Here is a 12,591-nt window from a genome sequence, read left to right as displayed (position 1 = left end):
TCACTTAATCAATAAAGAAGCGCTTAAGAAGAGAAAATTTTTTTACTTGACAGTACACATTTAAAAATGGTCAGATGAGTTGTTTCCTAAAATTCTCCTTTTTCTCCAGTAATTTACACAGGGAACCTAGGCAATGATCACAAACTTGGGTGAGGTCTGCTGTCTGCACTTCGCAACACTTTGATGGCTTGGGGACATCAACTAGAGCCAAACCTGCCTACTTCATGGCTTCGGGATGCTTCTAGCAGAGAGTATAACATCTGTGCACTGTAATCCCCCCTGGCTTGTAGGCTAAGGATAACTCAAAGTGTTATTAGCCTGTTAGGGCTTTGGGGCTATGAAGATTTACAGTCTCACTGGATCTGGGATCTTAGTACTGTGGAGGCACTTTTCACACCTTCGTGTTGCACCCAGACAAGTCAGACCGTGACCTACGAGTGGCATAGATGGCTATGAGTCCCTGTATTTCAAACATCAGGTGGACAACGACAGAAGTGCAGTGTTCCCTCTGCTGAGCAAATACTCATTGATCTTCAGTGTATGAAGTAAAGCCCAATGGTTAAAACCATTTATGTTAAGATGAGGAAGGAGGACTTCAGTTTTGAGGTGACAGTTGGCTTCAGTGTTTTCAAGTGGAAGAAACATCCTGGAGAAAGACAACTTTTTAAACACATGGGCCTCACTCTCTTTCACCCCTTTCCTTCTGCCTGTGTTCAGACAGAACATATTATTGCTTTCTGCATGGATGAGCACCCCAGGGAAGAAGTATCTCGAGATACAAGCCCATTAGCCCTGCCATGAATATGGTCTGTATTCAAATTGGCAATTTCATTAAAGAATCATATTCTCCTGTTTCAAATAACCACCAAGACTAAATCTTACATTTTAACATGTCCCTTTCTCCCCCTTCTCCTCTGCTATTCTTTAATTTCAAGAATTGCAGAGAACGTGAAAAATATATTTATTTTATTGGGTTTCCAGAGGATAGAAGGTCAACTAAAAGATTTCTGGGAAGGCTAAGGTATTATTAAGTTAATTGTACATGCCTGGCTCCCTAAGTAAAGAATGCACTTGAAATACAAAAGGCTAAACATGCTTTTTCATAATTAAGAAGAAAAATATGAATCACTTTTAATTCTGATTTCCTCAATTATGCAGACTTTCTACTATAAATCCTTCTGTTAAATACTTACAAGAAAGCATCCAGGTCAACTAATTAATTAATTGATGACAGCTTCTAAAAGCTGGCTGGGAAGATGTTGATAGAGCCTCCTATTACTGGTCATTTTCACTTGTCAATATAAATTTAATTTTCAAGCAATACCTTTGAAGCTGTTAGACAAAAGGGTAAAGGCAAGTCGCCCTTCTTGCAAAGTGTAATTTTGATTTGTAATTTGTGCAGGCACACACCCTCCAAAATCCTGCATGCCCAGATGTTTGTGCTCAGTCCTCTAATTCTCGTACACCAACAGAGATACAAGTACTAACTTATGTGAAGGTGAAAAACACAAAGTTGCATTATTTTAACTGGCTTTAATTTAATGAATGATAAAAGAATGTAGGAGCTTTATAGTAAGGCTTTACTACCACTCACGGCCCAAAATTACTATAATTAAAGGTGTTTATGCAATATTTGAAATGAAATAAAAAAGTTTAATGGGAAGGAAAGTAAATTAGTCACTATTGAGGTTGGAAAAGTAAAGATGCTGACAACACATTTTCTGTTTCAGAACATCCATTGGAAAATATTCCCTCTGCAAAGTCCATTAATGAATATGCTAGCAGCGACACAGAGGTGAATTAAGACATCCCTAGGCAGACAGGATGGGAATTTGTTTACTTTATTTACGTTGTTTACAGCATGCTCGCTTTTTAAAATCATTGCACTGAATTTTTTCCCCAGTTCTACCAGTTTTGTCAACCAACTCCAATGGAAGTCAAGCCTCCGTCCCGCAGAGCGGTGTTTAGAGCAGGCACCACACCCTTCAACTCTGCTAACAGAAAAGGTCCGTGGTGGTTTGGGTTTTTTCTGCTGCACCTCTGTCTCCTTCTGCGTCTGGTGACGACAACGTGATTATTACAGGCTTCACCTTTGATCAACCTGCATACTTAAAAACCATATGCCACTGCCTCAAAAGATGATTTGCTTTGCCTCAGTCACATGCACAGTCTCACTAAAGTGAAAAACATCATCCACACCCTTAAACCAAACTGTATTCGGTGTTTGCAGGATGGCGTTTTTTATGGCACTGACAAACAAATCGTAGCAACAGCTGCTTTGGTAACACCCCTCTCTCCTCCCAGTTGGGCACTCGAACACTTTTGTTAACTGCTCACTTAATAATTGCTTCCTTTTAAGTGTGTTTCACTTTCTTAAAACTATATATATAATAGAAGCTGATTTCCAGCCAAATAAAAGCTGAGCAAATCAGTATCCCAATAATAAATTCTTATGGATTTTTATAATCTGCCCAAGTAATCTTATTAGTTGTAATTTTAGGAGCTTTAAGTACACGTCATATTCTTTACATCTCTGACACCAATGTGGACAAACATTTTCAAAAACTACAATAATCAAGTAGAACTGAGCATACGTGAAACCCAAAAATGAAAAGAGAAAGCCAGATTTTTTGTGCAGTGAGGTCAGTATTTCCCACTGGGTTTCTTCTATAGCTGTGCAATGCACAGCTGAGCTCTAGAAGACTGATCCTCAACCCCACACTGACGTGAGTTAGGACTCAAAACTCAGGTAACAAAATTTTCACACATTAGGGCTCCTACTACACTTTTGTTTTTTTTAAAATAGATTTGAAACCGTGTACAATGAAGAAAAGAGCAGGCCACTTCTGAACATCTTGCTTGAGCATGACTCAAGCTGGAAGAGCCCAGTGACACACCGACACAGCAGGCGTACCCGCACGGTCTCCAGCTCTTCTGCCTGCACTCTCCAGGTGTCTGCCATGGCCCAGGTTTGCCAGCAGAGCTGCTACCAGGCTCACTGTGGTTGAGACAGCCCCTACCTTTAGAAAGATACAGGTACTGCTAACTTGGGTACATGGCTTGTACCCCTTCACCTCGGCTTGCGCACAGACATGAGTGCAAATCCTCTCTTTCTTGCACACAGCTTTTTAGCGGGCAAGGTGTTAGGAGATAAATCAGAGACAGGAACCGCAAGTTGCGTATGGAGGAAGGAGAAAATGTGGCAACTGGTGGGGAACATAAGATTTGCAAGAGGAATATAAGAAAAAGAACAGTCAAGACTGGGAGAAAGCAATTTTAAATTAAAAGCAATAATCAGTACCTATATAATGAGCAATATAGTTACACTTGCACAGCTTGAATGCACGAACTGAATGACTGAATGAACTGAAGATTAATCAAAGAAGATTCACAGAATTAAAAAGGGTAAGCAATTCTACAATAAAATACTCTAAAAGGCAGTTAAGTTTCTTCTGAGCAAAATCTAGAAGTATGCTTTGGTTGTAAATGAGGGCAGTTAGGGAAGGAAAGAAAAAGGTTGTTGCTTACACTCGAGTGACTAATAAGTATCCTCATTTCATTGCATGTCTACTTACAGTGATTAAAATTCAATCAAAATGTCACATGCCCTTGCCTCCTGAAACACATCTCATTTTGTTTCCACATCTAGTATATGCTATGTGCGTAATCTAAAAAAAGCAGAGAGATAGCTGAAGAATGCTGTCCGATTGCAACATCATGGGATTAATTCCCAGAGTAATCATCAATCTTATTCTAAATAGTCACATAAGACAAGATCCAGCAGACTTTCTCCTTCCTATGGGTTCCCTGCACAGAACATGGAGGAAAATCCATTTCCCAGAGCTATTGAAAGCAGATCTTTCAACTTGTAGATCTGAAAAAGTTCCCAAGACACCATTAATCTTACACATTTACCTGAGCATCAGAGGCATCCTTGAGCTCTTCTGGTCCTCTTATTTCTTGACTGCTGTTTTCTTCATTTTGGTGAATTGCTAAAATAAGAAAGAGGGAATGTATTGGAAGCAAGCAGGTTTAAATCACAAGAAGCAGCAAAGCAGCACGGTCCGGGTTAGATCAAATAGGATGACCATTCAAGAAACTAGAAAGCTAAACTTGGATTAACCGCCTTGAGTGGTTTTGGACAAATCCTATAAGGTATACCTTATTTTCCCCAGGCAGTTAAAAGCAGTACTAAATAGTTTTATTTCTGCTATTGTTAGTCCTGATAAAATGGTGACATTTAAGGAAACTCTACTATTCCATACGTTATAACAAGACCTGGTGACTCATAAAGAATAAAACAATCAGACCTCCCTTTACTTTCATTATATTGCAGAAGTTCAATTCAGACTAAACAAAATAAGCAGATTTATCCCTCATCTCAGACTTGGAAAATTCTATATAAGCCAAGCACTCTCAGTCTTAACAAACACCACCACTACCCATGAAAAGTCATCTTCAGAAATAAACGGTAGCAGAAGATGTTCTGTTAAAGGTTATTTGCTGCTAGCACAACAAGAGAAACCAGTAACTTAGTTCAATTAACATTGCTCAACACCAGCAAGACTTGCCAGACTTTAAAGAAAAAAGTTTTGGATCAAACTTGTAATCTCCACAAGGGTTGAAACCAGAGTTATCAGTTTACCTAGCTAAAAATACAAGGACCACTTTTGAAGGGACACATCAGACTTCTGTATTGCAAACAGCTACATCTATAGGTAGTTCTACTATCTCTAGTCCAAGATACCCTTCCAGTCAACACACCCACCTGCTGTATTTTGGTGGGACATTAAGCCCTCTGACGTTCTGAAATGTGATGCATGGCAGGTTAGGAGGGTCAGACCCAACGAAACACATGCAAAGTGACTCTACCTTACACCATACCCATTTACTTACAAGCACCATAGTCAAATATCATCAATCTTGTGTACACATTGAATGATTTGCCAGTGTAGCCATAGCAGTTGTGACAACAAAAGCATCCTTGATGCGGTAGAGGTGGCAAATCCATTTCCTGAACAACGCCAGGCTCATGGCTTTGATGGATGGGTGGGAGGGATCCACTTGCGTGCTTCCTCCTGTCCACCTCCTCCCTCCTTCAGCCCTGGGTACCTCAGCTGGTCATCAGGCTGCATCCGGCCAGCCACAGCCCACAGCACAGTGTTTTCAGACAAGGTTCTCCAGCCCTGTTTTTCCTTAAAACTATGTCTGTGAGCTGAGGCAGCCCAGGATTTGATTGATTAACAAATCGGCTGTTGAGGGAGCAGGAGAAGGGTTGGCAGGTAGCAGTACTACCTTCACCAGCCACCCTCACCTAAGTTCTCCTCAACCCTCAGCCTGAACGTTTAGATGTCCAACCCGGTTACCACAGATGAGCTAAGACACTTAACGTGAGCCATGAGGTCTAGCTTGGTGTGTCTACATGGGTGCTTTCTCTGGGTCTGATAGAAAAAGCAGCCTCGCCTTTAGGCAGCATCCAGCCACTCAAAAGCAAAGTAACTTTAGACAGCTCTTGACCTCTAAAATAAAGCATATGGACTTATTTTCTTTTTACTGCAGGATTTCTGCTCATATTGCTATGCCATGTAGGTTATAATTCTTCTTTCTTCCCCCGTAGTTATGCTATCCGGGGAGAAAAAAAAGTAATAAAAATGTAATTATAAAAGGGGAAAAAAAGTCATTTTGTCAATACAGTTCATTCCATTCAGGGATCTGTTTTAATCCATTATCAAAAGAAACCGGGGGTCTGGTATAAATCTTCACTAGTGGCTTTGCTGGCATCACTTTACCAGCCAACCTCTGAAATTCAAGGTGAATGCTGAAAACACAAGGTCAATCTAGAGCTGTAACAGAAAGCATCTACAATGGGGGGTTATATCCCAGCAGCACTTAAAGCTAGGCAAAATCAAAACGTGCTTGGGACATTGTGGCTTATCTCTGTCCCAGGTTGGAAAAGTAACAACCCACTGGAGCACTCACCAGAGTGATTGCCCTACAGCTCCGTGTGGCCCCTGCTTCCCTAGGGCAGGTCAGGGCTTCCCAAGGCAACCTACTCCATCCATCCAGGCTGGGGGCCCTGTGCAGCCCCTTCCCTTGTAACCCGCCTCCCAGCCTTCCTCCCCAAGAGCTGCCTCCTCCTCTTGCACACTGCCGCGCGTACCGGTTCTACCCACTGCCGCTGAGGGAGTCACAAAGCATTCAGGACATCCATTTGCCAAACGCCAGGCAGAACAACCGGCATGAGATGGGAACACTGCAAAGCCAGAAGGCATTAACGAATGCTAAAAAATGGTTGTTTGAGCAACTGCAAATCACTTAAGTCTGTGGCTGCATTAGCAGAAACACAACGTTTCCCCAACTCTCCTTTCAATTTTCTGATTTCTCCTAAAATCAATTTGCTGTAGCCGCTGATGGGCAAAACATCCCCACAGACGCTGGCTATTAATCATGGTATTTAAAGGAGTGGCACCGTGCTAGTAACAAGACCACAGGTCCAGGTTTAAGTGATTTACATTGATCCAGCCAGCTTTCCCACCAAGCCTGAGCAGATGGGCGTTCCGCAAACAGCTGTGCCAGGGGAAGAGGTTAGTGGCTGCCAGCCATCCTCTTGTCACCGGCCTCTGTTACAAGTGTCCCCTTCCCTGCCCAGTGCCAGGGCAGAACACCCCAGAGCATCTTCAACCAAAGCAAACAGGCGGACCTTCAAGGAGCAGCACGCTGTTGCTAACCTGGCTGGGCTGGTAGATTAGTGGCCGGGGAGCTTGTGAGAAGCAGCAAACACCCACGGCTGAGGGCAGTAATATCTTTTACCTGGCACAAAGGGAAAGGGAAAGAGAAAGAGAAAGAGGGTACGCATCCACAACCCCAACGGATACAGGTATCCTTGGGTGTCGAACAATTTTAGCATGAGTGATTTTAAAGGTGATGAGAAAATGACCTTGGTTTAGATGTACCCTAAGTGAATAGCTTAAAAAAATAAAAGAAAAAAAGCTGGTTTTATCAGCAGTTTCACAGCTCAACTCTAAAAAAGCTGAAAAAGTTCATAATCCAAACCCAGTTCTCCTTGGCTTCAATGTTGTTTAGACTGTGTAAGGAATGTAGAAAAGAACCAGTAAATATTTTCTTAAAGGAAAAAAAAAAAAATCCCAGACCTCACACTGACGTTGTCGGAGCCCTCTTGGGAGAGAGGGAGCAGTCGGCCTCTTTTTCATGAAATTTCCATCACAGACTTGATTTTTGTGTCCTTTCTGCCTCTTACCCAAACCCGTAAGAACTAGCCACAATTGAACCCTTTAATGACACGCAGGAAGCAACACTCAAGGAATCACACCATCTCATACCTTTTTTTCCATCACAAGAACATAGTCCCTTGAAGGCTGCAGTGGCCACACTGACAAATAACAATGCTTAATTATATTTTCTTGGTTTCTGTATGAAAAGGTTACTACATATTTTGTCCATAAAATACAGAAAAAACACACCAATTTCTTAAAATATTCCAGTGTATTCAGAAATTTATGTTACTGAGGATCATCACACACGCTTAAGAAACGAATTGCAGTATTTCTATACACGGTATGCCTCCTAACCCCGTAACAACTCACAGACAACACTTGAATTGGCCAAGGCACTGCCCTTGTGGGTTCTTCTGCATGCAATACAAGTTCTGCCATAAAATATAAGAATTCAAGGATAATTTCCCACTTACTGTCAGTTGGCCACTTACTTTCTCATAAAAAGGCTTGACATTGCAAACTCAACCATAGGAAAACTGAGCGGAAGGCTAGGGTGGGATGGGAAAGTATTTCCCAGGCGAGTGTTGATTCTGGGACGGTTCCCTAAAACTGTAACATGTACATACAAAAAAGTTGTGAACTTTGGAGCTGGGCCAAACCCGTCCTTCTCCGCCAGCGTAAAACGGCTTTGCTCCCTGATACGAATACCCCAGCATGTCTTACAAAGCAGCAACAACCAGGGAAAGGCAAAGGTGGTTTACCCTAAGCTATATGTATCTATTTAATGTCATATTTGGGTTCAGGCTTCAGACCAGAGACAGGGGAAAAAATGCAAGCAAACATAGAGTGACCAATTCCCTTTCCTACCTGCTGCATTTCTCCTTCTTTGGAACAGAAGTCGCCATGAATGAAAGAAAAAGATGTTAAATGAGCATTAGCTTGCTAACGTGCAGTTCAAATGTGTCTATTTGCAAATTAGCCTAGGGAATTCAGGATGTTGATTTTTTATGGTCACTTAAGGATTGCAGGGCCATCATCTGATCTGAGTTCCTTGTGCCCCCACGGACCAGAGCTGAGATTTTGCTAGCAGATTCTTCTGTAAACTAATGTTGGAACAGCGAATTCTTGTGGGGGAGAGCCTTGTCCTTTGGTAATCCTGTTTCAGCTTATTAAATCAGCAGAAAAGAAATAAGAAACAAAAGTAAATAATTTTGTACTGGCTACCTCAGCAGAATCAGCCATCACACGGGGGTGTGAAGGGGAAGGGAATGCAACCATCGCTCACACTGGAACTGAGCTCATCCTTTGTGTCACCATTACCCACCGAGAGTGTTCCCCTGCTTTTGTTGCCACGCTACAACGTTTAACGTAGATTTAAGACATCGGAAGGGATTTGTCTTCCCCAGCAGCATGGAGCATTATGGGCATGCTAAAGGGCTCACCTTAGCAAGACAGACTGGCATGCAGTGAGGGTCACAACAGCCGCCTGCAGCACTACGGACCTTCTCCTGCCTATGGAAGAATCCTGCCAAGGGTGCCAGGGTTACCCCCAGAGCAGCGTCTCCACAATACGCTGTTCTGTACGTCCCCAAACTTGAAGGTAAATTAATTATGTTTCATGAGTAAGATTTTAAAAAGTCACATAATACAATGCACATTATTTCACGTTAATACTTTGTCTTATTCAACATAGCAGACTCTTTCACCCAACTGAAAGTAAAAAGGACAGTTAAAAAAAAATAATTCACATATAAACCAACTCCTGGAACCCATGGCATGGCAATCTTCCCAGAGGCTTTGCTGTATTGTGCTTTCTTCCTTTTCTATAAATGAAGTTTCTTCTTTCTACCCCTTCTGGCTGCAAAGATAACCTTCACAACACAAACCCAGGCACTAGCGTCACCCTGCTGCTGCAGCCAGCCAGACTAGAACAATAACACCAGGAGAGGTGTGAACTTCCTCCCTTTGGCTTAATAGGGTGTTAACTTCGAAAGCTAATTATTTAAATGCTTAAGAGAGGAATGCCATCACGGTTAACCATTTAGCTGCTGAACAGCAGGCAGGGACATATCTGTCCATCCGTAAGCGACTCGCTGTGAGTGGCACCCACATGGCCATTCCAGGACAGAAAGCCAGCTTAGCTCCCCATCACATCACTGCTGGCTGTCCCACTCCTCCTATACTTGCTGTTCCCTCTCTTGTACTACCCTAAAGCATTTGGCGAGTGTGGATTGGCAAAGGATTACTTCTAACCTGGCTCTGGTTTGATGACCTGGTTGAGAACAGAGCCCCCAGGCAGGGCAGGGGACAGGGCACCCCCCGCAAGCCAATGTTGCTGCCAGACCCCTTGGTCCGCACAAGGAGTCTTCAGCTCTTGAGCTTGCTGTGAAGTCCAACCGCGGGACAAGGATTGCCTGCCTTTTGGGGCCAGGCAGCCCGTACACCTGGCCCTTGGCAGACATGGAGTTTACCTCTGCACTGCCCTAGGCTGCTCCCAAGGCTGAACTTGCCTAGCATGTTGCAAACCCTCAGGCAAACCCTCGGGAGCAACCCAAGCCTGCGAGATCCCAGCTGCCAGGCTCACCTGCACAGCCTATGCACCGGCTGGATGAGGAGCTCCCTGTCCCCACAGCTGCTCCAGAAGCCGCTCTGCTCGCCATACGGAGCTCGGTCACCCCTAAGGCTATGTCCCCTCATGTTTTCAGTGATGCTCCTCAGTTTCAAATGGGCATGTTCATTTATTATTCAGCGTTGTCCTTTAACCTGCTAACACCCTACAACATCAAAGAACTCTGCCCTTTCCAAAGATTTCAATCCTCTCAGTACTATGAGCGCAAAATTTATATATGCATCTCTCCTTTCTCGCCAGTAAGCAAAAGGCACCTACGTGCCCTGTACAGATAGGAGACACGCACCACCTTGGAAGTGGTAAAGAGCCTACTCCTCAACAGCAGAACTTTGTTTATTTGACAAGCCAACAGATTTTCACTGTCTCATCCCTGATGGATGGTTACAGCCTGCTTTTCTGTCCCTGTCAAACCATCACTGTTGAAAAGACCTCAGGAATCTGCAAGAATATTCCCCGGGGGGAAGGCTCCAGTGCTCTGAATTGCCAGCAGCCTGCATCAGTTGATTTATCATCAGCTGCTGGGAAGCTCACAACTTCTAGCATTCTTCTTATATCCCAAATTTTTTGAGAGGCGTGTTTCTTTTTTCTTCTCTTTTCTTCTCTTTTCTTCTCTTTTCCTTTTCTTTTCTTTTCTTTTCTTTTCTGTTTTGTTTTTGGTTTTTTGTTTTTTTCCAAAGGAAGTTGCTAGCATGAAGCTTTTCAGAAACAAACAGGAAAAAAAGCATCTCTCTCTTAATCACATCATTCTAAGCTAATTTCATGATTTTTGAAAACTTTATTGTTATTTTGAACAATGGAGTTTGAGGTATCCCTTGTTATTCTTTGTGAAAGGTATAGAGCGAGCTCTAGAGAGGCTGGTTACTATGGCAGCTCTGAACTGTTTAACAGTGTTATAATGTTTGCTGACGCTTATGAATTTATCAGAGTGGAAAAAAATGAATAGCTCATACTGATACCACTGGGGAAACTAAAAGCCAGATTCTCCAACTTATGTAAGGCACTAGCGCTGAGCGGTGGAAAGGAAGATGAGCAGAAAGTAAATGCTTTACGAACCTCTGACTGAGGACCATTTTAAGCCAGACCAGGTCCTCGTGCATACTCCTCTATTTTCCAAGTCCTATTTCCAGATTAAAGGGGGGAAACCAACAAGCACTGAATAGCTCTGAAATCCCCAAAAGCTGCATGTAAGAGACAGCGATAATCCCAGGAATAAAACCCTCCAACTGAGAATCGGTTCCTTATTTACCATGAAACTGTAATCTTTTCCCAGAAATTACTGAAAAGAGAAAGCTTTTTAAGCTTAACGTGTTTCCTTTTATTAGCAATACAAAAATCGCCTTTGAGCTTTCTCATTCCTTCCCACTATTTCTGCATATATATATGCAAATTATTGTACCGATTTCCCTTCACCGAGTACACCACATATCTCTGAAACAGTTGGCAGGCCCCTGGGGGGGTGTTGCCCAGACAGCTGTGCAATCAGCTGAGTAAATCAGCTAATTAAAGAAACAAAGAAAATGCAAAAATTATTAAAGACAGACTCCTGCTTACAGCATTGTTCAGCACCTCTTTATCTAAAAAAGCCCAGCAAGCATGGGATGGAATAAAGGTGCTTGTAAATTGGGGAATGAGCTACTGCACACGTGACAATGATGCCATTTTCTCTCAAACACCAATCTGGGATTCATGATATTTATGCTTTGTAGTTTAAATCAATTTAATATAAATTACTCCAGCATTTTATTTCGTTTTAAAATGACAAAAGCATGAAATGTAATGTTGGTTTCATAAGTGATTTCTGTATGTAAAAAATGGTCATTAACGTCTGCTTGACCTTAGGTGTAGAACTAATATTGAATTTGCACAGAGGGTACTCATTATGCTGGTCTGGTTTCCAAGCAGAAAAATAAGTTCCCAAGGGTCCTGGTGCTACAAGCCATGTCTCAGATCTCAAACAGGAAACAGGACTCCCAAAAATGATGCAAAAACATTTCCTCTCATTGCAGAGTTTATCAAAAGGAACAGATAGCAGCAAGGGTAGGAATCTGCAATCTAAACAGAGCAAAGCCAGGGTGGTAAGAAAGGAGGCTGACAGATGTACATTTGGTCTTGCTGATCCATACACCATTAAGGCGCCATTCCCTTCCACTGCATCCGAATGACCACAGGAAGGACAAACCTCACTTTAAACGAGACTCGGGCCCGCCTACGCTATATAGCCATTGTAAATTAAAGAATGAGCATACCAAGTAAAGCCACTGATATTTCCCAACTCAGCTGGGTTATGGCCTTTGCTGTTATTCCTTTCACATTATCGTACAAGTGGTTTTGTTAGGAAGTTCTGGTTATTTTATTTATCAATCAGAACTGGAGCCTCTCATCTGCGTTTGAAGGCTCATGTTTCATCCAAGGTGGTGGTGCATTAGAGGAACATAATTTGTAAAACACCTCTGGCTAAACAAGGGAGGCATTTTTTAGGAGATAATCAACTGCTGTTGATTCATGTGGCCAGGGAAGGTTTGGTTTTCAATGCCTGGCACTTTGTGATACATAGTAAGGAAAAGCCACATTTTACACATACTTTGAACATACGAATTCGTATCATTTTTTATCCAGAAGAAAAAAAGTAGAAAACGAGTTGCAAACACTGTAGGATTACTACAGGAACAGACAAAAGCAATGTTCTTTGTAGCAATAGCATGTCGAGGAAGACCATTCAATGGCTGA

The 12,591-nt window shown here is 42.4% G+C and overlaps 1 protein-coding gene across 2 annotated transcripts in view; it reads right to left on the bottom strand.

Annotated features, from left to right (window-relative positions):
- RAPGEF5 (Rap guanine nucleotide exchange factor 5) overlaps positions 1-12,591 on the bottom strand; it is a 163,749-nt gene that overhangs the window by 95,832 nt on the left and 55,326 nt on the right. For both annotated transcript variants that reach the window (XM_054191163.1, XM_054191164.1), the window contains exon 8: positions 3,916-3,992. In XM_054191163.1, coding sequence (XP_054047138.1) covers positions 3,916-3,992 — 77 coding nt within the window. The remainder of the gene's footprint in view (positions 1-3,915; positions 3,993-12,591) is intronic.

Source organism: Rissa tridactyla, chromosome 2 (genome assembly GCF_028500815.1).
Source record: "Rissa tridactyla isolate bRisTri1 chromosome 2, bRisTri1.patW.cur.20221130, whole genome shotgun sequence".
In the NCBI taxonomy this organism is placed as follows: Eukaryota; Metazoa; Chordata; class Aves; order Charadriiformes; family Laridae; genus Rissa; species Rissa tridactyla.
Note: the sequence above shows the minus strand (reverse complement) of the source record. Positions and strands in the feature narration are given on the sequence as shown.